This window comes from Heloderma suspectum, chromosome 3, assembly GCF_057233095.1.
Source record: "Heloderma suspectum isolate Gila_16-S chromosome 3, 16-S_ref, whole genome shotgun sequence".
NCBI lineage: Eukaryota > Metazoa > Chordata > Lepidosauria > Squamata > Helodermatidae > Heloderma > Heloderma suspectum.
Genome location: NC_139460.1, coordinates 246,465,319 through 246,490,587, shown reverse-complemented (window position 1 = coordinate 246,490,587; position 25,269 = coordinate 246,465,319). Strand labels below are relative to the sequence as shown.

The following is a 25,269-nucleotide window of genomic DNA, read 5'->3' as shown; positions in this document are numbered from 1 at the left end:
TGATTTACTGTGTTTTATTTGATACTTTTGAAGAACACAGTGTATTCAGAAGATGCAAATGTGAAAAGTTTGTGATTTGCTCCAGTACTTACTAAGGTCTGGAGTCTTGCACAGGGAGGGAAGTGAATGAGATCACAATGATGGGTTTATTTTTTACAATATATTTGAAGAATTACCCAAGCAGAGATGAATACTGGAGCGTTATGCCCAACAATCTGTACACAATGCATTGTGTGTGTATTTTTAAAGTGTAAATATGCAGTTTACCATAGCAATTACATTACTGCAGGTTGAAAATTACATCATTATATGTTCAAAATAAATGTTTATTCGGAAGTACTACACAGAGCATTGGTTGAGGTGTCTTTTAACAGCACTGTATCTTGCCAAACTCTGCCATGATTCTTAATTACCAGATTTAAGTCACCTTGATTTTTCCATAATTTTGCTCAGACAGAAACTTTTATTGAAAGCAAAGGGAGTTTTGCTGATAGGGTGCAAGTCTGCGTCTTTGTGACAGGACACACAGCACAACCTTCCCCTTAAGTTTCCGTCGATCAAGGTCTGCAAAAAACCTGCAGCAGAAAACACTTGAATATCTACCTTATGGAAACTTTAGCATCTACTCACATCTGGATTACTTCTACCAACCTAACAAGATGGGGCAAATTCTACCTATTACGGAACATTCATGTGCCGCTTATTTTAAACATCGCATAGGGCTCCATACTAAAGCATGTAGTCACAGCATCACATTCTATTTCTAAAAAAATCCCATTAGACGCCTAACCTAGATCTGCTATTATTTTGGGGAGTGAGGATGAATTCTTGGCAGCATGCCCAGCAAAACTATACTCAGTTTTAGGGCTGAGGAGGCTGGGGTGTGGGAACTTTTTTAAAAATGCATCTCACAATAATGGCAACAGTGCTACTACAGCAGCATTTTTAAACTGGCCGCTGCAGTTTGATTATACTGAAATGGTTACTACAGGCAGTGAATCAGAATTCAGTAGCTATCATCCAAAGAATATTTCAGCCAACATATTTGCAGTTGCCCTATTTGATTTACTCCACTGGGATTCTGTTGGCAAGAACTCTGGCTGAAGGGGTTTGTCTGTTAGCTGCATGTTATATTTCTGAAGAGCTGCAGCCATCCATGAGTTACCTCCTTTCATTGGCTGCAGGTATGCTGAACAAATTACATCCAGGGAATTAATCAGATCAGACACCCACACGCCCACATGTGTGGACACATCCAAAAGTTTTGTTCATGTAAGCCAGTGCACTGCTGGGCAAAATGTAGCTTTCACCTCAATGAATAGAATTATCTTGCTATCAAAATGGAATAAATCTTTATGCAGAAGTTAAGGAACCTCTGGTTTGAGATGAGATGGAAATCTTAAGATCTTGTATCACAATTTTGGGATAATTTAGAGCAGATTCTCATTAGTACAGAATTACAGTGCTTTCAACCTGGAATGATAGCTATTATGATAAGACATTCAAAAGAGTGATTAATGAAGATAAGTTAATACACAAAACATTTACACATACTTTTGTTCAGAGAAGATAACTGGTAATGGGTTTATAATGTACTTTATCATGTTTTTGCATACAGATAGTGGAATCATGCTTTTAATCAACATTAATGTATTGGGGAAACATCACATCTTTTAAAAAAGTAGTCATGGATAAATACAAACTAGTGAGAACACTCTCATAAAACATATGCTAGAATACTGAAAAAATCCATACTTCAACACACTTTAAATTTGTCTGTGTGAACAAGCTGATTAGTCCACAAATGGCCTTGATATGCGACCTAAATTGGGGACCGGTGATTCTATTTGGCCTTTGTGATAGTGAGGAGGAGGAGAGACTGCGCAAACATGTAAAGATGGCATTCTACTATCTGCTGTAAAGGATCAGAAATGACTGACAGTTACAGAAATAAAGACTGGAAAGCAATGCACTAGCAGCGATATATTTCTCCAATGCCGGGGCGGGGGGACAGAACAAAACTCCTAGCAGCAGGGACTTCATGGCCTTTGGTGATGATTGCTTAAGAATCTCTATAGAACGAAACCTCTTCCCAACACATATATGAAGTAATGAGAAGGAGAACAGCTTTACCCAGTCCTCATGACAGCAATATCCAAGTTAGTCATTAAGTCTGCAATCCTATATGCACTTACCAGGGAGTAAGCCCCATTGAACTCAGTGGGACTTACTTCTGAAAAGACATGTATAGGATTATGCTAAAATTATTTTTAAAGGCCTCCCTCTACTTCAGCCTTCCCCAACATGGTGCTCTCCAAATGTTTTGAACTTCAATTCCCATCAACCACAGCCAGCATGGCCAATGGTCAGGAATGTTGAGAGTTGTGGTCTAAAACATCTGGGGAGTCCCAGGTTAGAGAGGCCTGCTCTATTGAATGTATGATGATAGGACAAATGGAACAATGTTACTTGAAGACAATCACAGGGCTAGGAAATGTCAGAAGTCACACAGTCAAGGAAGCTCTTCAAATATGATCATGTGACTCCCAGGCAGCAACCAAATTTCCAAGACTTGAGATTGCATAAGGCCCATCAGAAAAGGAGAGGTGGCGGACCAAAGGGTGTCACTGTATTGTAGGGGTAGTCAGCATGATGCCCATAGGCACCAGTGTGCCCCCACACCTAAATATTTTTTAGGTTTTTTTTGTTGGCAGCTTGGACTGCTTCGAAGTGAAATGGGGGCCTCTAGCTGCTTCCATCTTAACTTAACATGAATGCCCCTGGGCGGTTTACTTGTCCTTTGTGACTAGCCATGCCCAACCAGGCCAGCCATTTTATGGTTGTGCCCAGGACAGTTCTCAAATTTCCAGATGTGCCCCTGGGCCCAAAAGTTTGCTTACCACTGCGCCATTGCCTACATTAAACCATCTGACATCATAATATTCTGTACTGAGCAATCTGCATTTCTTTTTGCCTTTCTAGCTTGTCATGACTTTTGCAGTTCTAGCATAGTGCAGGCCTGTGCAACCTGTGAGTCACCATTCATGTGTTGTGACCTGCCTGATGCTTGGCAATCGCTCTCTTTTTATTTTACCAGGCAGGGGGCAAATACAGGATGTTCTGGTGGGCCATCATCTGTGCCTGTTGGCCTATGTTCAGCTTGCAGGATTACAGGTTGTGCAGGTCTAGGCTAGCAAAAAGAGAGATCAGTGAAATAAAACATACACCTTGAATCTTGAGTTCATTTGGCGTAGTTAGTGTCGTAAAAAGATCACCTAGTTTTCATATAGGAGAGGAAGCTTGTTCTACAGAAATACTTATTGAGCAAAGTCCAGCGTTATGACAGTGGACTCCTTTCCCCTCCTCTGCATGCCCCATAAATCTGCTCTGGAAGGTCCCCAGCCCTCTGGAGCAGATTTGGGGCACTTGCGGCGGGCTGTAGGATTGGATGGGATATTCAAACCACCAGTGGTGTCCATTCCACTGGTGGAATGGCACCACTGGATACAACCCATTCCTATGCATTCCTTCAAATGGAATTTTGCCTGTTCAAGCAGAAAGAATTAAAAACCCAGCAGTGTCTGCATGCTATTATTTGCGTAGCAAGAACAACGTGGTATTGTCTGACATTCTGACACTCCTCTCTTATTATAAAATCAGCTTTGTGCATTACATATCTTGCCATCTTTAAAAGCCTATAATTATTGAAGCAGACTGAGAAACTATGTTATTTAAAATTAACCGCTGAATGCAAATCAACAGGGATAAAGACCGTTCTGTACAAGAAAATAGCACTTTAGAAAGAAAGCATCTGTACAATATTTAAATATTGTATATACATCAAATGATTTTGTTCATAGCTCATCCTTGGGAATTGCTTATTTGTAAACTATAAGAAGGCCACACACTCACACATATAGAAAAACAAATTAAATATTTGCCTTTAAAATGCAGCGGACAGGATTTAAAAAAAGGAATGTCAGCATGCACACTTCCTAATTATTCTAGTAGAATAATTATTCAAGGAACAGCAAGCTAGATACTGTGACTAAAATGATCCAGTCCATCCCTCTGATAGTTAATTCAGCAAAGCTTATTCACATTCTTTCAGGGAACTATATAATGGATATAATGCAAAGGGACCTTTTTTCTTAAATTATTCACTGACAATTTAAGATGTTTGCCCAGTGAATACCTGGCCCCTAAAATATTATGTAAGTGCCTTATAAAGAATCGGAGATTTTAAAAGTAAAAGGATTCTATGGCTTTTCACTCATGCATAGCTAACAGGAAAAAGGTTCATCTAGACAATTTGCCTTCTGGTGTCTTGAAAGCATAATGGATTTCAGTGGATGACGACGGGTTTTTCCAAGTGCTGTAAAAAATGACAGCTTTTTCCTGCTAACAGCAGACTCATCCGCTGTTTGGGGCCTGGCTTCAAATCCAATATGTCTGGGTTTGGCAACACAGCAACAGCCCTGTATCGTGGTTTTAAACTGCGCTGCTTGGAGCTAGCCTCCATACTGCAAACTGCTGGCCTGGAATGACCCACTGCACAGAGAGGCGTATTTTGACCAGACCGCCCCCCACACACACACACGCGTGCACTAGGTGGATTTGCCCATGGTGTGGGATAATAATGAGCTGCTGTAGACAATGAGCCACTCCAGAAAAACCACACAGAGGCAGCCTTGTTGCACTCAGTCTAAAGCACTTTCTCTGTGTGGGGCCAATTGTGTTCAGTTGCTCTGATTTACACTTGGAAGAGACCGAGCTTGTCACCTAGCGCCTTTTAGTTTTGAAGCTGGCAGTGCTCAAAGATATGTGCCATGTTCCCTTCTTAAGTGGTTGTGTATGTGTGTCTGCACACATGCACGCACACGCTCCTATCTTGTCTCTACTAAGTCAAATGATACCCAGAGATAGTGTTTGTGCCCCCTCTTCTGGCCAGGTACGACACAGCTTGACTTTTGTTAGCAGCTATTTCCTGCTGATAGTCTGTTTCCTGGCAGTTTTTGTAGGCGTGGGTTTGAAGCTTCTTCCTGACAAAGGTTTGTCACAGAGGTGAGGAAGCTGGTGAGGAGGAAAGCTGGAAACAGCACACTTCATAATTGGAACACCTGGCATATATATATAGTTACTTCAAGGGAACAATAAGGGGAAGTCAAACGTGGTGAATGCGAATTAATGACAGGTAGCTGACTTTGTATATAATTTGGATTTAATAACCTGTGTATGTGTGTGTGTATGTTTTCCTGATGAAGAGTTCTGAATAACTTTATATAGTTCTTTCATCAACAGATGAACTAAGTTGGTCCAATAAAAAGGTATCACTTTTCTTATACTGGATCTCACTCTCTAGGACCAACGCAATAATATTTCCCTATAAACGTATATGAGAAATGGCGCCTTCCTTTCTCCAACCTGAGGATAGAAGTGCTCTCTAGTTAACTACTGCTACCGTACCCTCTTGTTTGTTTTGCATGGGAACGTCCCATGAACTGGCTAGCTGGAGGTACGTAAAATAAGTACAAGGTACGTACCACAGGATGTCCAAAGATAAAATGTGAGGTGGGGACACATTCTGAATTGCAGAAACAGTTGTGATGTTTGTAAAACATCTCTAGCCAATGGTCAAAAAAGAGGGAAAAATGCAAATACTAGGGCTGCAGTGTCAAATCAATGAATTGGTGTCCCTGATTAATGGGGCAGCATGTTATTTAAAAAACACACACAAATGCTTATAAAAACTGCAGAGAGGCAAGCAACATCTTCAGAGGCATTCCCTCTTTTCTCATATGGGAAGGTGGGCAGTAGAATGCATTTCCTAAGATGATGATTGCTATAATATTTGTGAACATCTACAAATTAAATTGTGTATACTTTTTGCTTCAGAAATATTCTGCAAATTTAATTGATGGATTGATTAAAATTTCCTTAATTGAGTTACAGCCCCAGCAAATACATTTTGTGACATGGAATTCTGTTAAACAGAAGCAAAACCCACACATCAACATATCCTATATCCCTGCTAAACAGATGTACTTTGTTATCATAGAAAGCCAATTTCTAAACCTGGGTTGTAACTGCTGTTTGTTTCTGTTTTAAAATGAGGGGCCAGAGGTTGAAACTATAGCATTTGTATAAAAGCATATAAATAAGAGAGCTCTCTTATTTTAAAACTGCTAAACACCTATACGTCTCCGCTGATCATCACAACAGCAGCAGCAAATCAGTCACTTTGAAGAGCACCTTCGTTCGGTGTGGCAAAGATTACATTCTGCTATCCTGATATTAGGGAGACAACTTGCTGTTTGCTACATTGGGGTCTAAAAAAAAGACCAAGAATATCAGCTTTGACAATGTGGGCTCAAAATACAGAGCATATTAAATACTTCAAATAAAGCAATTCATTTACCCGGTCAAAAGGGCAGTGATATTTCAATGACTAATTCCCATTATATGTGTAGCCATTTGGGGGTTATTCAGCTTAATGTGAAGCACCTGATGACCATGTGTTCAGACTGTTGAATAGATAATTTCAAGAACAACAACAAAAAGCCTGATGTTTCTTTGCAATGGCTATCCTTTTCTGTCTAGCTCTAGCTAAAATTCAAGCCCATTTGGTGATGCATGAGAAATGAGAGAACAGAATACTGAAATAATAGGTGGCGGTGAGGGAATGAGTATTAGTAGTTTAGGAAATCAATACCAGCTTTGACACTTTTAGAGGTGGCAACGTCTATTGCCATGGCTTTAATCTCAGTGTCCCCAAACTGCATTAGTGTTTTGATCTCCCTCCGGCTCGGCACAGATGTATCAGTTCCTGTGAGATCAAGGCGGAGTGTGCCACACTTTTTCACCCCTGGCTCAGTGATGAAACAGACGTTGTCGTGTTCCGAGCTGTAGATATTGATCACGATGACCAGCTGCGAAGGCTTGGCAGGTGTATAACTGCGCGACACGGTCTCGCCAAGAGCCACCGATTGGTCAGCAGAAATAAATTTGTCAAAGACATCAGTGCACCAGCGGGTGCTATCTTTAACTAGCAGCTTTTCTGTGGGGTGCTTCCCTTCCACATAACGATTCAGGACCCCTACCCCATAGGTCAGGGGGGAACGGCGCACTTTAATGACTGCAGGATCCAGGCCAAACAAGACTGCTCCCTTGAGGATAGTGAGCCCCACGTCCTGAGGAATGATGATTCGGCATTTTGAGCCAAAAGCATTCTGGACAGCTTGCTGTAGGAGTGGAGCTTCAGCAAATCCACCCACCAGAAATAGGAACTTTACATTGGTTACTTCTGGCTTTTCAAACAGATCACCTTAGCACAGAAAGAAATCAACAGGGGTCATATGTTTAATACAATACATTTAGTAGGACCAAGCAATAAGAACTCCTAATGACAAAAGCAATACATGGGAAGGCCTGTAGCTCAGTGGTAGGGCACATGCTTTTCATGCAGAACGTCCCAAATTAGATTCCTGGCATCTCCAGGCAGGGCTGGAAAAATCCTGCCTGAATCCCTGGAGAGCTGCTGCCAGTCACAGTCGACAATATGGACTAGATGGACGAATGGTCTGACTTGCTATAGGGCAGCTTCCAATGTCCCTATGTAATCTCATGGGAAGAATCCAATCAAAAAGGTACGTGTGTGTGTGTGTGTGTGTGTGTGTGTTTGGCAGTACAAAGGAGTCAAAATGCCTTTCACATCTAGGATGATGATGACACCAGTAAATCTGTTGGCCTAAAACAGCCTTCCTCATCCTGGTGCTTCCAGATGATTCAGACTACACCTCCCATAATTCTTGACCATTGGCCATGCTGGCTAGGGGGTTATGGAATTGCAGTCCAAAACGTCTGGAGGGTAACAGGTTGGGGAAGGCTGGCCATTTTGAAATCTCACTTGGCACCTCAAATAATTCTTCCCACCTCTCTAGCTGACAGATTGAAGTCACTGTAGGACTGGAAATAGAGTGGCAAGTTTTAGTCTGTTTAATAACATAATACTTTTAATAGCTAGGTACCACTTGTGACTAGTTTAATTTCAGTATGTTAATATAATTGAAAAATGGCCTTTCCTTCTTAATGATGAGTGATAACTTACAGCTTAACAAGCAAAGGTTTTAGCCCACTTCCTCCAATATTATCAAAAAAAGCCTCCATCTTGAAGTTTTTGTAATGGCACATTTATTTAAGTAGAATAGATTAATCAGCCAATTGATCACTTAAAAAGCATGGGATCAATTAATTATATATATATATTTTCTAATCAGCTGATAGTCCTAGTTGGAAGAGATTTTAAAAACAGGTAGACCACTCCCCCCCCCCAATGCACTGGGTTCAAAGAGACCAAACAGGGTTGTCTCTGAAATAATACATAACATAAACCAGATGAATCTGTGTGCAGGAATAGCCAAATATTGCTAGACCTAAACACTGACAGTATCTCAGGTGCATAGATTTTCATGGTGGAAAAAAGATTTACCTCACTGAATTATCAGGCAAGTTTAGTGAGTCCCCGTGGAAGGGCAATGCCAATAGTGGGCAAGGTGGGTATCTCATCAGCCATGTAGTGGCTATTTTACACAATCTATTCTGTGGTTACTGGAATAAAATCTTGATTGTATTATTTCCCTTGGTAGTTCAGATATTACATAAGAGCTACTTTTCCAGTACTGGGACTAGTTGTGAGAACTATGTAACATGGAAGCTGGTAGTACACATGTCTCTGCTATGACGATTTCATGATTTCTAAAGCTCTAAAATGTATTTTGGAGATCAGGTAAGTCGCTGTGGCTGAAACAGGTTGATATTATGACTTTGTGAGTAGAAAAATCTGATGAGATAAAATTTTGCCCAAATATTAGATGTGAATATTAGATTGAAGTAATACGTCTGACCTAAACAGTATACTTCAAAGTACTTTCAAGCCATATTACTCATGAGCTGGACTAATAAGCTCAGTACTGTGATTATATAAAGCTGGTTTTGACAGGAAGTAATATTGTACAATGGAGTGGGGAAAATGGCTTGCTTGCTATGATAATAATTTCTGTCAAATTCCTGTCCAGCATGGTGTAGTGGCGAGAGTGTTGGACTAGGAGCTGGGAGATCCGGGTTCTAGTCCCCACTCGGCCATGGAAGCTCACTGGGTGACTCTGGGCTAGTCACAGGCTCTCAGTCCAACCCACCTCACAGGGTTGTTGTTGTGAGGATAAAATGGAGGAGGAGGATTATGTAAGCCCCCTTGGGTTCCTTGCAAGAGGAAAAAAGGTGGGATATAAATGAAATGAATGAAGGAATGATAATTGCTTATTTTATCTCTGGCTTTCATGCATCTTGTTAGGAGGTTACCAATCCAATTCTAACTACATTTCCTTGGAATAAGTTCCAATTAGTTTCCATGAGATTTACCTTCAAGTAGGTATGCTTAGGATCGCACTATGAACCACTATGAAAGCCATGGGCAGACTACATGTTCAGTATCTAAGGCATAAAATCAGAGCACATTCTAGACAAACTCCCATTGATTTCAATAGCAGAGATGCAGATAATCAGCAACTGTAGTTGGGTGAGAGTGCATTCCCTGAGCACTGTCTGTTAGAGATTCTAGTCCCCCTTAAGAGCTACAGTGTTCCATGGAGTCAGGAGCCCTGTTCAAGTGTTCAATCCCTCATGTGATTAGACATGTTGTCAGAAGCCTACACATGTACAGCAGCCTCCCCACTTCAGATCCTCAGCCCCAGTGCAAGGAGAGTGATGGGGTAAGGCCACTCAGGATGCGATGGAGTGGGCAGATTCAGTGGCAGTGTTTCTGCTCTCTCAGTCCACGCCGCTGTAATTCCTTGCTTTCCTCAGTCATTATGGTTCATGTGAATAACTATTAAATGAGGTTACATATGTAGTGTAGCTATGTCCTAATTTTAAACAATGAGGCCAAACTGGGAGAGTAGGAGCGTAGAAGGAGAAGCCATTCTATGGCTGCTATTTTTAGCAGAGTCTACACTATGTGGTTATTTAACTTTGAAATCAATGGGTTCTAAAAGTCCTCAACTTTGGCTTGATTGTATGTGTGACTAGTGTGTTTGAATTTTTTTTTTGGGGGGGGGAATCAGAGATTGAAGTAAAAATAATTAACAACCCCATCAGAATCAGAGATGGTGACTATCCTCTCTTTCATCCCAAGGTGAGTGCTAACCTATAAATAGTAAGATTATTATTATTCTTGCAAATTCTGGTTCTCAGAGTTTGCCTCTATATAGAAAAATTTCAGCAACTCAAGAGTTAAGGTGGGTATGGACTGAAACATTAGAACTTCATGTAAGCAGGAGTTATCTCAAGATAAAAAAATCTTAGGATAACCATCCTGAAGAAACAGTCTCTGAATTTTAAACAATCAATCTTTTACTGAATTATTTAACAAATGCTTAGAAACTCAACAGACCATTGATACCTACTGAGATGTTGTATGATTTGGTCAATGGTGGGTTTGAAGAGGGCATTCATTGCATCTGGACTCATCCTCAGCATTCCTTGTGATGACCATTTCACGAAATCCACGCTGCAACAAGACATGAGAAGAAAGCTTACTTCTAAAATAATGTTGTCTGGTTTTAAGAATAAGGCATCTTCTTTGAGATGTACTGGATGCTACCAATCAAAATAACTCTTAGGAGGATATCCATTCCCATTTCATAAGCTATTTTCATACTGCTAGTGAAACACTTCTGACTGAGCTACTCTAAGTCATTAGTAAGTCATTACTTCTACGACTTACTAATGGAAAATCTTGTTTCAAAAGACTGGGGAGGGAAAGGAGACTTTAGCTTCCAGTGTCACATCCTTCCTGTGTAACCTTGGGGTTGTGTACACTAGCAAAGGCTGTGATACAGTATATGAAGTCATGATAAATGGAAGATGAGATAGTAAGGGAGAGGAGAAGGAGAAAAGAACCACTCATGCTGAAGGAGAAGTAATCAGTTTTTTCTTATGTCATGAAGTAGCTAAGGCAACTTCCCCCAACCTGGTGCCCAACAGATGTGTTGGACAGAATATGGGATTTGTACTGGAACACATCTGGAGGGCACCGGGTTGGGGAAGGCTGAGCTAAGAACGAAGAGCTGCATTTGGCAATTTCACAATCCTCATGCAATCCTAAAAATAAGGAGTGTCATTTACATGCTGATAAATGGAATACTATCTCCCTCACATATTGTGGGTAATTTTGTCCAGCCTCCTTGAATTAATTATTCCTTTTTGTATGGCAAAGAACACAAGAACTTCTCTGGATTCTTGTAAAATGCAATCCTATACATGCCTACTCAGAAATAAGTCCCATTGAGTCCAATGGGACTTACTGCCTAGTAAATGGGCATAGAATGGCTAGGTTAACTTTGTACTTACTTGCTTTTCCTTAAGGCATGTTCCACACTGTGTCCTCGAAATTTCTTGTAATAGTCAATGAATGAGAAAGGCAGAGTGATGTTGAGTGGATTAGTCCGGTCTGGGGCTGCTGCTCTCTTGCGAGATTCAAATGCTATCATCAGATCAACCCAGGCAGCTGGTCGTTTGATTTTAAATTGTTCAATAAAATCTTCTCCAAATATTTTACACAGGAGTTTTTCAAATTCATAGTCTACCCCTAAGGAACCATATGGCCCACCTGCATCAGAAACAAATGGCATCATTAATAAAACATATTGCTTAAGGAATTATATGGTCCAAATATTAAAATTCTATGGCCATTGCAATATGCATTCTAAAATTAAACATAGGAAAACATACTGATAGGACCCAGACTTAATGATACTCAGAGTAGACCCATTTTAATCACTGGTCTACCCTCAGTATGACTAAGTCTGGATCTAAAAACAGAAAAACCTAAGACAAAATTATAGCTGCAATCCTAGATACACTTATTAGGGAATAAGGTCAATTGAATTCCGCCAGACATGGAGTAAATGCGCTTAGGAGCATGTATGTGAAATTTATATAAAACGTCTTCTGCAAGTACAGTTTTGTACCTATGCTGTACTACTATACTTCCAAAGTGGAATCAGACAGCATTCAAGCTGATATCTTCAATAATGTCATGTATGAAGATGGGAATTATACTAAACTGAATGAAGATTTCTTGCTCATATAACCCTGTGCTCTCCCAGATGTCAATTATTTATTCCCATTATAGAGAAGGAACAATTGGATATGGTGAAGAGATGGAAGATCTTCTCCTGCAGCGTGTAGCATGGCTCTCTCTTTTTTAACTATCTTGATCTGTCAGACTGCCTTGCCTTTCACCCTGCTTTCTGCTGCAAATCGCACTACAATCTGACCTATGACTATGTGCCTGACCTTAGTGGGGTGATGGTATGTGGCTGCTTTCCTCTTTCACAGAGCTGGTTTCTTCTGGTCTGCCCTAGGTTTCTTGTTTCTTTTTTAATTTCCTTCCCTCCCTGTTGCCTCTCCAGTCTGGAGGAGGTGGGGAAGACACAGAAGGATGGCAAAAAGAGCAACAAGAAGTCTTAAATGATTAGCTCTGCCTCCAGAGACTGATAACAGGAGACACTGGTGTGTGTGTGTGTGTTCATAGTCTCCCCCCCATGTGTTCAAAGAACATGTGGGGTGTGTGTGCACAGGCTAGCCCTGCCCTTAATGCGCCCAGTGGCCACACATGCTAGTATCTGCACATTCACTGTGTGCGGGAAAGGCCTGCACACATATACTAATGTGTCTATGTTGAGCTTCTCCAAGCAAGAGATATCCTGGCCCAATCAGGGTCTTGTCTCAAATGGAAGAGTTCCATATATACCAGACACATAGATGTCGTGTGTGTGTGTGTGTGTGTGTGGCACTAGCCTGCATGGTCACACCACCCTTCTTACATTCCTTGAATGTGTCTCCTGTCATCTACAAGATACCCCCTCAAGGGAAGAATAACATGAAACTATTGCCAAAAATGGCATCTATATATCTGATTTCCCCTTCATAATGTCTAGTAGAATTTACCAGTATCCCGATGTCATGGCACAGAGTAAGATCTACTAGACGTTAGGGAGGAGTATGATTGCTGCATTTGGCGACAGCTATAAATTTAAGATAATGTCCGGTTTGGCACTGAGAAGACTGAGTGAGGCTTCCCCATTTCGTTCAGATTACAGGGCTTCAATGCACTGTGTGATCCCTTCGCCCTTTCTGGAAATTCCTGTTTCTTGTCTCCTCTGGAAGCTTCAGGGACTCTCTTCTCTCTTTGATTTGCCAGTGCTTTTTGCCTTTCATGGAAAATTATTGGGGAAGTAGGTTAAATAAAAAGAAACAAATATAAGAGACTTAATTTTGTTATTTCCTTCTAAGTCTAGAAGCTGAGTTCGCATGGCACAGAGTATACACACTCCTGTGAACAGTGTCACCACATCTTTTAATAGCAGAGAATTTGATCTCACAGAATCATAGGATCAAACATTCTACAAATGGTAGGAGTGAAGAATGGAACTTTTTACCTGTTGCCTTGTAGAGTTCTTTCAGGTGTCCTTCAGGTAATCTGATCTGGTGGACAGTCAAATCAACTGTCCCTCCTCCACTGTCGACGACTATGTAACGGTCACCTGTAAGTACAAGAGTAATAGCAAAGTGCAGCTTGTATTAGCGTCAAATCATTGTGTCAGGAAATCCAGCCAAAAGCCATGAATATCTTTAATTGTCTGCTAGTTTGCTGTCTAAAGAAGAATGGGCAGAGATTGATAATGGAGTTTGCAGCATGTTAATTGGTTTAAGCACAGACATCTGAAGAATGCAAGTAAGTGATAAACAGAATGGGGCATGTTACCTATATTATAACTTGTATTTAAAAATGAACAGTCAAGAGTATGACTTCATAAGGCTAATATATGTGAGTTGAATAGACAAGTGGATTTATAAGGCAATTAAAAAAAATGCTCTGTGCTCATGCCTTAAAGCAGCCCTGCAATGTATTGTTCCTGGATGAGTAGCAGAATGGCAAATGACATCTGACCACCCTTTCTGCCTTCCTATAGGCACAGCCATAGAGCCTGGGTTCCTGCTCTAGAATTTCAAAGCTAGCTAGGATCGGTTGCTAGGACTGGGATAGCATAGCACCATGTCGCAGTTTCCAGCATGTGGAACAGGATGTAGCACTGACGTAGACACATGCTCTCTCTTTCTCTCTCTTCTAGCCTTGAATGGACAGCCAATTGCTTATTTTATTTTATTTGTTTCTGGAATTTCTATGCTGCCAATTAACTAGCCTAAAATTAATATAAAGACAACATTAAAGTCCAACAAAGGGAATGAATGATTAGTTCCAAGGTCTAAAAGGCACTGAGGCATAATTTAAAAGGCCTGGGGAAACAAAAGGTCATCACCTGGTCCCAAATAGATCCTAATATAGGCACTAGGTGAGTGTCTCTCTGGGGAGGGTGGGGCACCACCACCGAAATGGGCTGGTAGCCACCCGTGGCACCTCTTTAAATATGGAGGAGGGCCTCTGATGAAGATTTCATTGTTCAGGCAGGTATATACAGGAGAAGATGCTCCTTCAGGTTAACCTGGCCCCAAGCTGCTTAGGGCTGTAACAGTTAATACTGGTACACTGAATTGGACCTGGAAACAGACTGGAAACCAATGCAAATCACAAAGCACTGGTGTAATATGGTCATATTGGCCCCTGTTAACAATCTTGCCGACCCGTTTTGGATTAGCTGATGTTTCCAGATCATTTTCAAGGGCGGACCTACGTATAACGCATAGTAGTAATCCAAATGAGAGGCAGTAGGGTGTGGAGGCGGAAGAGGAGCTTGGGAAAGTAGCGCAGGGGTTCAGTTTCAACACATATTTGCAAGGCTGCCTTAAAACCAGTATCTGCATTTCTTAGAACAAGAGTGCTTAGTGATGTGGTGTTTTTTTTAACAGCATGCAACTTTCAGAATCTTAAGGCCACCAAAGGAACAGGACAGGAATTTGCCTTTAGGGCACAAATGCTTTGAGTATCTTTAAAGCACCAAGCCATTTTGCAGGCATTGCTGGCAATGTAAAAGCAGCAAGAACAAAGGAAAGGACACTACCTTCCTCCAGCTCAGACCAGATCTCTCCTATGACATTTTCAACCAAAAAGGTGCGACTCTGCCGGTTACGACGAATGTGTTCTTTAGCTAGTGGATGACAGAGAGAAAATGACTAAGTATAAGAAAGCATGAACAAGCTGAATGCGTATGCAGCAGGAAGCAAATGCAAGGGCACAGAAAGCTGGCTAGTCATCATTCTGTTAGGCGCTAGCTAATGCTTTGGGGATAAAAGCCACCCCCCCCCAGTGCAGAGCTCTTCCCTTAATTCTTTTGACAAGCGGATTCCAAAATAGGACATTTTTAGGGTGTAATCTATGCGTGTTTAGACAGAAAGAAGTCCTACAATTCCCAGCGTTCCCCAGCCAGCCTGGGTGGGGAACGCTGGGAGTTGTAGGACTTCTTTCTGTCTAAACACGCATAGGATTGCACTCTTAGTGGCTGAAGGCTCTTAACTGTATACGAAGAAAATGCAATCTCTGTTGTGTTTTTTTGGTTCTGGATAAATTACATTTCTTGCCAGCAGAGGGCACAACTGCTGAAATCAAAAGCTAGGCTACATTAAGAATGGACAGCACTTGAGTCGTGATACTTAAAAAATACATTTGGATGGTTGGGTGGGTTACTTATTTCACATAATTAGGAAGACGGGAGGCTGTGACTGGGCTTTCCCATCACATGCGATCTGATCCTTTTACTTAGAGAAGCTATGGAAGCTGGGACCTTCTGCATAAAAAGCATGTGCTCTACCAGCTGAGCTATTGTCTTTCTCCCCCAAAACGAATGTTAACAAGCAAGGCAGTTAGGCAGTTCCTATACAAAGTTAGTCCTATATGAAGCATCTCTGTGGCAAAACTGTGGATGAATAAATAAGTTTCTACAGATTTCAGTTTCTTTTCACTTCTACACTATGGAGCCATACACATATGGAATTTGTTCTAGAATTCGTTTAGGGTTGCCTTATCATGCATAGAGAAAAATATATAAATCAAGGAAAGCATACTGTAATTGGAACAAAAATATAATCCAATACGAGTATTTCTTGCAAAACGTAATACAAATGAAGTTGAGTTCTTCGATATCCGGGCTTTGCTAAGATGATGTTGAGTAACAGGCTGCTCTACGGCTGCACTCCTAAACCCATTTACCTGGGAGTAAGCCGCATTGAAATCAATGGGTCTTACTTTTTAGTAGGATGTGCATAAAATTGCTCTGTAAGCAAATCTACATGAGCAAAGGAATATGAACCCACATCAAACATCTCAAGCCAGCAATAAAAGGACAACAGAGAAGTTGGAAGCAAATGAAGGCACATGGAGTAGGATATAAAAATAATAGGCACGATCCACCAAGATGTTCTCCTGTGAAGCTCTGCTGAAATAAAGGGGAGTGGAGAAATATATTTTGTTTATCATGCCAGTTACACTTTGTTACCTAATAAAGTTTACAGCTCATTTCTAAGGGTCAAACTACACATTACATTAGCTGACCCTCTCTTTTTGACTTACAATGACATGAGTCCCCCCTATCTGTCACGACCATGGTCAATGAACAAATGGCATGTGTGTGTTTTTTTCCTTTTGGAGGCAAATTTCAGAAAGCAAGTGGCTGGAGGAGAAGGGTTAGACCTCCCTTCCTCATAGTGTCCCAATCTACATTTGGGGCCCGCACACTTACTTGTGAGTAAAAAAGAAAGAGAGGGTCAGCTGCACGCTACATATTTAATGTAACATGTCATTTGACCCTTAGAAGCTCTCCATGTGATTATATTAATGCTCCGTAAGACTGATAGTATTTTGCAGTGGATGCATAGCATTGCTTCTCATCGTTTACATTCTCATCGTTTACATATAATTTGTATATGTTTTACTTTGCAAAATGTTTTACGGTCTTTAATATATTGGGTCTCATAGCAACCCAGTGAAGGAAGGCACTGTTATTCTTGCTTCACAGAGAGAGAAACCTGAGCCGTAGAGATAAGTGATTTGCCCAAGACTACACAACAAGTCAATGGAAAAGATGGGAGCTGATCCTAGTTCAAATCTCCTTCCACTTCATCATTCTTTCCCCAAACATTTTGTTTTATCAACAGAGAATAGCTTTGAAGATTTTGCATTTGTAGCCTTCATCAGGAATCCTAGACATAGTACTAAAGATGGAGTTCATAGCATCGCTCAGCAGGGTAGAGAAATACCTAGCAGAGTAGTATATGGACACAGGCACAGGTAGTGGTAGCAGAAGCATCCTAGTTGCTATAGAGAAAATAACTGAAAAGGTATGCTGACCTGAAACAGATTACAACAGCTGCAGAGTGTGGATAGAAACATAAGATTTTGGGTGCTTTCACAGCACCTGCTGCTCCTATTGAGAAATGAACAATGCCATGTCCCTCATGCCTTCTGCTGCACTGAGTTGCTACGTCATGGATCAGGGACTTGGATTATATCCTTATAGGCTCTGTGCCTCACTTACCCATCTGTAAAATGGGTTCAACATGGACACATTGTCAGAGGATGTCACTATCGATCTATCGATCGCAACCATTCATTGTACTATGGAATGTCGATGGCAGTATGGTTTTGTTTAGACCAGGGATAGCCAACTGGTGCCTGATGCATACAGCCCATTCCATCAATTCCCTCCAGGTCCAGCTTGGAAGTCACTTGGGCCAGGATGGAAGTCACTCCACTTTAGCTAGTGCTTTTTTTAATTTTATGCTGTGAGGAGACTGCTGGCTCTGATTATTTCTCCTCTGCAAGCTCCAGAATTGTGCTCTTGCAGAGCTTCTTATTGTTTCAGTGGGTCTTTCCCAGGAGAATTTCTCAACGGCTGGTGCCCTTGGGCATGTTCAAAATACTGGGTTGTATCCAATGTTAGTCCTGTTTAGAGTAGACCCATTGAAATGAATGGGATCTAAGTTAAACTAACACTGGATACAACGCATAGTTTCCCTGATGTCTGGAACAGTTAATCTGGAAGAAATAGTACTGCATCCTAATTCTATGCCCACCACACGTACATCAACACAGATATTATGCCACACGTTGGATACATTTTAAGAAACACTTGTCAAAGATTAGTTAGTCTTAACATGCTGTAATAAACTTTTCTCACATAATCAGAATGGGAAAAGGCTGAAATTACCTCCCCTTTACACCCCAGTTTGGAAACTGTTCTCACAACTGTATCTCAATGAGCATCACCTCCCCACCCGCCTCACCAAGTCTGACATTTGAGAATACTGTTTAGAAACACTGAAGATACTGTGAAACAGCAGACTTGATTCATACTTCAATCAGCCTGACAGTATAAACTGTCCTTCCCAAACCAGATGTATAGCCCTCCAGATGTTTTGGGCTATAGCTCCCATCATCCATGACCAATGACCATTTTGGCTGGTGCTGCTGGGCGTTGCAGTCCAAAACATTGAATATAAGCAATAGGATTGTTAGGTGATAACTCATCCTTAGTACTACATTGTGTAAATCAGGCCAGTAAAAATTTGAAAATACCTTGCTACCAAAGATTTTGACATGAAAAGGTGAATAGAATTAGGTAGAGCACAAAATCAAACTGATTAAATGTGTTGCACCTGGTGTAAAGCCAGTACCAATGGTCTCGTTTGGGTTATATCCATTGATGGGCCCTTTGCTGCTTAAGTCTATCATCTGATGAAGGCGGAGTTTCCTGCAGTAGATGGATGCAGCCTCTGGTTCCAAGGCAATTATCAGTTGCTCAGGAATCTCGGGGGATGCCATTCCTGCCTGTGAATGGAGAAGTATAAAGCAGGGGTGGGGGGCAGAGGAAAGCAAATGAGCCAATCAGTTGTACAAACAGTGTTGATTTCCGATTGCCTTCACTGTGAAGTTGTTTTGTTAATCCTGATTTTTATTTTGTACTACGCTGATTTTTTGCTAACCTTTCTATCATATGCTAAGTATTGTGGTTGATGTTAGATGATCTACTTTGTTTCACAGGTTTATAAATGGGAGAGATGCATGCACTTTCCCTACTGAATATAATGACGTGGGTGCATATGATATTCCAAGATAAACAAAGACATGTTAAAAGTAACAGTAAATTATCAACTATCTAAACATCTAGTTAAGGAGATCCCAGATCCCTAAAAAAGAAAAAGACAACTAGCTTTGACCTTCCTGCCTCACCAGCATTAAATGTGGCTATCCTCCCAGATAGCATCTGCCCAATTGGTATGCTTGTTTATATACTTGTTATACTTGTTATATTTCTATGCTGACTTTCCATAAAAAATGCCTGTGGCATATGAGGAAGATCAATGCCAAATCACTTAACCAAATCTGGTCTTCTAGTTGCCCAGTGCAATGGAAATATTTATCCAGACTGCTAAGGTATTTGCTAGATTCCTGAATATCAACTTCCTAGCTTTCCTGCCAGCTACAATTACACTCAAAAACTTCATCATGCAACAATGAGGGCTAGATATGTAGGGCACATTTCACCCAAAGTTAAGCACATTTACATCTCAGATTTGACTTGAAATCAATGGGGTTAAATGTGCTTAATTTTGGTTGAATCATATATTTACTAGTGTAAAGCCCATGTCGCCGTGGGTGCTAGTAGTCCTGCTCCTTTTCCACTTTTTTGCCCCTCAGTCCCCTCACCACGGAGGGGCTCATGAATAATGCAAATGTGGCTCATGCATAGTGAATCCGCACTCTGAAATTTGCATGCGGCATGGCCCCCTGCCTTCCCTCATGCACCCTGATTGGCTGTCTCTACCCCTTCCCCTCCCTGCTGATGGCGATAGCCTAACCACATGGCTACACCTAGGGCCCACCTTTGCACCATGCTGTTTGACTGAGAAGGGCTGTCTGTCATCCCATGTTTGATGTGGAGGAAATTAATTGTTAGTAAAGCTTGAGATCTGAACTTTTTCAAGCTTTCAAAATTTTCTGCATGTCTACACTGCTCAAGCTTCAATTTAACACAAAAATGAGCAAAAGTAGTCTGGTAGAACTCAAGTAATAAGCTTTACACTACTGTATCATATAGATTTTTAAATTTTTTGAAACCAACCAAACCTAATTCTTGGGTTCTCAAGAGTCTGTCTATCTAAGAGGGATGTTCATTCTCAAGTTATATAATTGGAAATATCATGATAACCTCTGTCACTATTTCATTGAAGACCGTGTAAAATAGGCTATAAAATAGTCAGAGCATAGTATCAGGAAATGCTGGTTGGCACACATCTTTCCTCATTTGGTTTCTCTTCTCTGCAGGGCCTAGTCCTGTTTGCCATACTCCATTTCAAGTAGAAGTATTTTATTCTCAGGGGGTCTGAAGGCCAATCCCAACTGTGGCGGAAGAATCCAATAAGTATTTACCACTGCAGCATGCATGGCCAAGTAGGGTTGAAGATAGTATGCCAGTGGAAGGTGCGGAACCTATGGCCCTCCAAATTATGTTGGACTCCAATTCCCATTGCCCCAGCCAGGATGGCCAATGGTCAGGGTTGATGGGAGCTGTAGTCCAGCCCATAATTGTTGTGAACCACCCAGAGATCTTCAGCTATTGGGCAATGTAAACATATAATAAACAAACAAACAAACAAACAAACATTGGAGGTCACTGATTCCCTATCGCTGTTTAAAAAACTGGCTCCAACAGTTTAATCACTAAAGAAAATACCTTCTTCCAGTACTTTGCTCCTTCAAGTGAGTCACAAACATGATGGTTCATTGTAGGACTGGTTTAAAGATGTAGCACCTTTTGATTACTAAGCATTTAAAGCCTGTACTGTGATCCATTTTAAAGAACATTTCTGCATTCTATATTGGTGTGCCAGATTTAAACTGGTTGATATTACCTATGATTATTTGATTGTGGGTGGGGACTTTAAAGAGTTCTTAGATCCTTTGTTAGATAGGAGTACACCTTCTTCCAAGACTCAATCTGCAGTGAGACTGGCACTTCAAACTTATATGATGGAATATAGTTTAACTGATGCTTGGAGAATTTTACATCCTGCTGACAGAGAATATACTTTTATTTCACCAGTTCACCATAATTGCCTTAGATTAGACTATTTTTGTATTTCTACAACTTTAGTATGTTAAATCAAAGATTGCAAGATTGATACATTGGTAGTGTCAGATCATACCCCAGTATGTTTGGAACTGCAATTTCCTGATATTCCCAGGGCCCCTGGTCTTTGGCATTTTAATGTTTCACTTCTTAATGATGAGACGTTTAAAACCCAGATGTTAGCTGAACTAACAGAGTATTTCAGTACTAATGAGGGTACAGCAGGTTTGTGTGCCATTGAATGGGAGGCTAGTAAAGCTTTTATAAGGGGCTAAATTATGTCTTATGCTTCCTATAAAAAAAAGTTTTAAAAAACTCAACAGACGCACTTAAATAAGAAGCTGAAATCTCTCATAACTCAGTTGGCCACTTCCCCTGCAGCACAACTTTATCAAGAGCTACAGAATACTAAGTGTGAGTTGAATAATACCCTTTCACAACAGGCGGAATTTGCTCTGACATGTCTACAACAGAAATATTGGGAAAATGGTGAATGCCCTAGTGAGATCCTTGCTCATCGTCTTAAACAGCGCCAACATCAAAATTTTATTTCAGCTATTAAAGATGAGAGTGGTAAAATATATACCTCTCCTACAGACATAAACTCACAATTTTTAAAGTTTTATGCTGATTTGTATAGGACCGGTAATAAGATATCAGTGCAAGATATGGACGTTTTTTTCTGATTCATCTTCCACGTTTAGATTCTTCACAACAACAGCTCCTTTTAGCTCCTCTGCATTTAGAGGAAATCATAAATGCAATAACGAAAATGAATACTGGGAAATCACCCAGACTGGATGGATTCCCAATTGAATGGTATAAAACATTTTCTAGCTTTTTAGCCCCAAAGTTGTATCGCCTCTATAACCATATTTTTGAAGTGGGCTCCCTTTCTTCGTCATTAAATGATGCTTACATTAATGTGATTCCTAAGCCAGGCAAGGATCATACGTATTGCGCAAACTATCGACCCATATCATTAATTAATGCAGATATCACAATAATAACAGCAATCTTGGCCAATAGATTACAACACGACATGGCTGTATTGGTTAGACCAGACCAGGTGGGATTTATTAAAAACAGACAGCGGGCTGATAATCTTAGATTAGTTGTTGATCTGGTTACACTCTGAAAGAACTGATCAGGTGGCCATCATTTGTTTGGATGCAGAAAAGGCCCTCAACAAAATTCATTGGAAATTTATTTTACTAATTGACTATTTTGGTTTTCCTATAAAATTTTTGAAATGGGTTAAAATTTTATACTCAGCTCCTAGAGCGAGAGTATTGGCCAACCGTTTATTCTCAGCTTTTTTTTTACTAGGGTGGGTCACCAGACAAGGTTGCCCACTTTCCCCATTGATATTCAATTTATGTTTGGAACTATTATTAGACAAAATAATAATATTCATGGATTCGTCCATTTTGGATTAGAATTTAAAATTAGTCCTTATGCTGATGATCTTTTGTTGTTTATCTCAAAACTCCAGTTGTCAATTCCAGCTTTGATGAAATTGATTAATACCTTTGGTGAATTGTCCAGCTATTCAATTAATTGGTCAGAGTCGGAAATAATGCTGATTGGACATACGATATACTCTGGTGTATTAGCCAGTTGGCAATTTCAACGGTGCCCAGAGTTTATTACTTATTTGGGAATAATTATTTCTAGAAATATATCTCAAATGATTAGTTTCAATTTAAACAAGTTGATTAATGATATTTCACAAGATATAGATAGATGGGCATCTTTAAAGTTGAGTTTATGGGGTAAGGTGAATACACTTAAGATGAATGCCATACCCCAAATTATTTATGTTATACGAGGGATCCCTATACTTATACCTGGCAAATATTTCGAAAAACTCAAGGCTTTGTTTCGTAAATTCTTTTGTGGTTCCTCTCCACCAAGAATATTTTTTAAAAGGATGCAACTTTCAATTAATGAAGGTGGATTCGGTTTTCCAGATCTAGCTATGTACCATCAGGCCTATTTGCTGATCTCTACTAAAATTTAGTCTTTCCCACTCAGATTAGATTTTCCGACGTGGTCAGTATTGGAATCTTCTTATCTGCAGCCTCTCTTTAAATGGATGGCATTAGGTTCTTGGCATATTAAGGGAGACAGAGCTCCTCCCACAATTTTGGCAGTTAGGGAAGTCTGGCATATAATGTCACATCAATTACAGTTGGATCCATTTTCCCATGCTCAATTGACTTTATGGGGAAATCCAGAATTAACAATTGGCAAGAAAATGTTTTTATGGTGGACCTGGACAGATAAGATGATCTTTACCTTAGATCAATTAGTGGGGGTTGATGATGAGTTTTTGGTATTTTCAATTTTGCGAGATCAATTCGATCTGCCGGCTTCAGCGGAATGGCAGTATTTGCAACTGAAACATTTGTTGGTATCTAGATTCGGTCCAGCTGCTTTTACTGCCTCAGAGTCTCCTTTGCTATTGGAAATACTTACTGAAGCTGATCAGATGTATCGACCTACAATTCATTTTTATAAACATTTATTATCAATGAATAAATATGACACAAGTGGTTTACAGCAGGAATGGAACAGGGAATTAGAACGTCCTATTTTGCTTAAACAATGGACTGCCACTTCGGCGTCTGTATCAGACATTTCAATGGATCTTCGGTTACGCCTTATTCAGCAAAAGCTCTTGTTCTGGATCTATTGGATGCCACAATGTCTTTTTAGTAAAGGCTTGTCAAATTCAGCTAATTGTTGGAGGTGTAATGCAGTCAATGCTTCTTTTATTCATATGTTCTGGAAATGTCCTACGGCTGCCTCCTTTTGGGAGGACGTTATTGTACAGATAAATTTTTATTGGAAAGCTCTTTAATATTTACTGATGTAAATGTTCTTTTAAATTACATACCTGCTTCTTGGAACGTAATACAAGGTCAGTGTAAATGGATTTTTTGCGCCCTTTTGGTTGCTAAAGGACTGATACTACAATATTGGAAAGATAAAAGCTCACCGCGTATAACGCAATGGACTGAAGACTTAACAACATTTAAGACTTAACAACTAGCAACATTTGAAAGAGTAGTATACAGGTGTAACTAGCAAATGGACTTATATGTGGATATTTGGTCTGCTTTTACTGAAGTTTATGTGTAACCTTTCCCCCGCCGAATATTGTAATGTTAGAAATTGAGGATTTTGAATATGTTGTTGTATTTTTATTTTTATTTCATTTTTTTCTTTCTTTTTTTGGTAGGTTTTGTAATGTTTTCAGTTTGTTTTGTTTTGTAAAAATTCACAATAAAATATGAATTTTAAAAAATGTAAATCATACACTTTGTGTAATGTATTTTTAATGGTTTTTAATCTTTGCAAACCGCCCAGAGAGCTTTGGCTATGGGGAAGTATAGAAACATAATTTAAAAAAACCATAAAATAAGGGCAATTACATGAGGGAGATGGTGGAACTGCCGTCACTCGCTCCGCCTTCACCATCACATCCCCTGCCGGCCCCACCCACGTGCTTGGGGCTGAAGGTCTGAAGTGGGAAGCCTGGCTATGCCTGTGATTTAGAACTCTGAGCATGCAGGATTCTAAATCTAGCTATGTTCCAGCTGAAGTGTCTAAATCTTGTCTCAAAGATTGTACATCCTGATCATGCAGGATCCTAAATCTGGCTATGACTGTGATTTAGAACCCTGATCATGCAGGATCCTAAATCTGGCTATGACTGTGATTTAGAACCCTGATCATGCAGGATCCTAAATCTGGCTATGACTGTGATTTAGAACCCTGATCATGCAGGATTTGAAATTTTGCCAGCAGCCTTTGGATGTAGAGCAGGCTCCCCACTTCTGAGCTTCTGCCCCAACACATGAATAGCAGTTGGTGGGGCTGGCAGGGGAAGGGACCACAGGGGTGGGACCAGTGAGTGCAACTCCACCCTCCTCCTCAAGCACTTGTAATTGTTCAAGGGGAGAATGACTGAACCGGGGGCTCTAAAAAAAAATTGTGGCACTTTTGAAAAAAATGAATAGGGAATCAAATAATGTTCAATGAATTATGCCTAATGTTTGATGACAGTGACATTTAGCCGTTATGTTAAGTTGCTTTTCATCTCATAATAAATACTGAT

General features: G+C 40.3%; 1 protein-coding gene across 3 annotated transcripts in view; it reads right to left on the bottom strand.

The window, feature by feature from the left end:
- HSPA12A (heat shock protein family A (Hsp70) member 12A) overlaps positions 1–25,269 on the bottom strand; it is a 92,333-nt gene continuing 67,064 nt past the window's right edge. The window contains exons 7-12 of one of the 3 annotated variants that reach the window (XM_084841963.1): positions 18,670–18,841; positions 15,081–15,167; positions 13,500–13,604; positions 11,407–11,665; positions 10,461–10,564; positions 1–7,324 (exon numbers count right to left, since the gene is read on the bottom strand). In XM_084841963.1, coding sequence (XP_084698089.1) covers positions 6,690–7,324; positions 10,461–10,564; positions 11,407–11,665; positions 13,500–13,604; positions 15,081–15,167; positions 18,670–18,841 — 1,362 coding nt within the window. In that variant the 3' untranslated portion in view covers positions 1–6,689. The remainder of the gene's footprint in view (positions 7,325–10,460; positions 10,565–11,406; positions 11,666–13,499; positions 13,605–15,080; positions 15,168–18,669; positions 18,842–25,269) is intronic. The other 2 variants (XM_084841964.1, XM_084841966.1) reach the window with 2 other exon arrangements.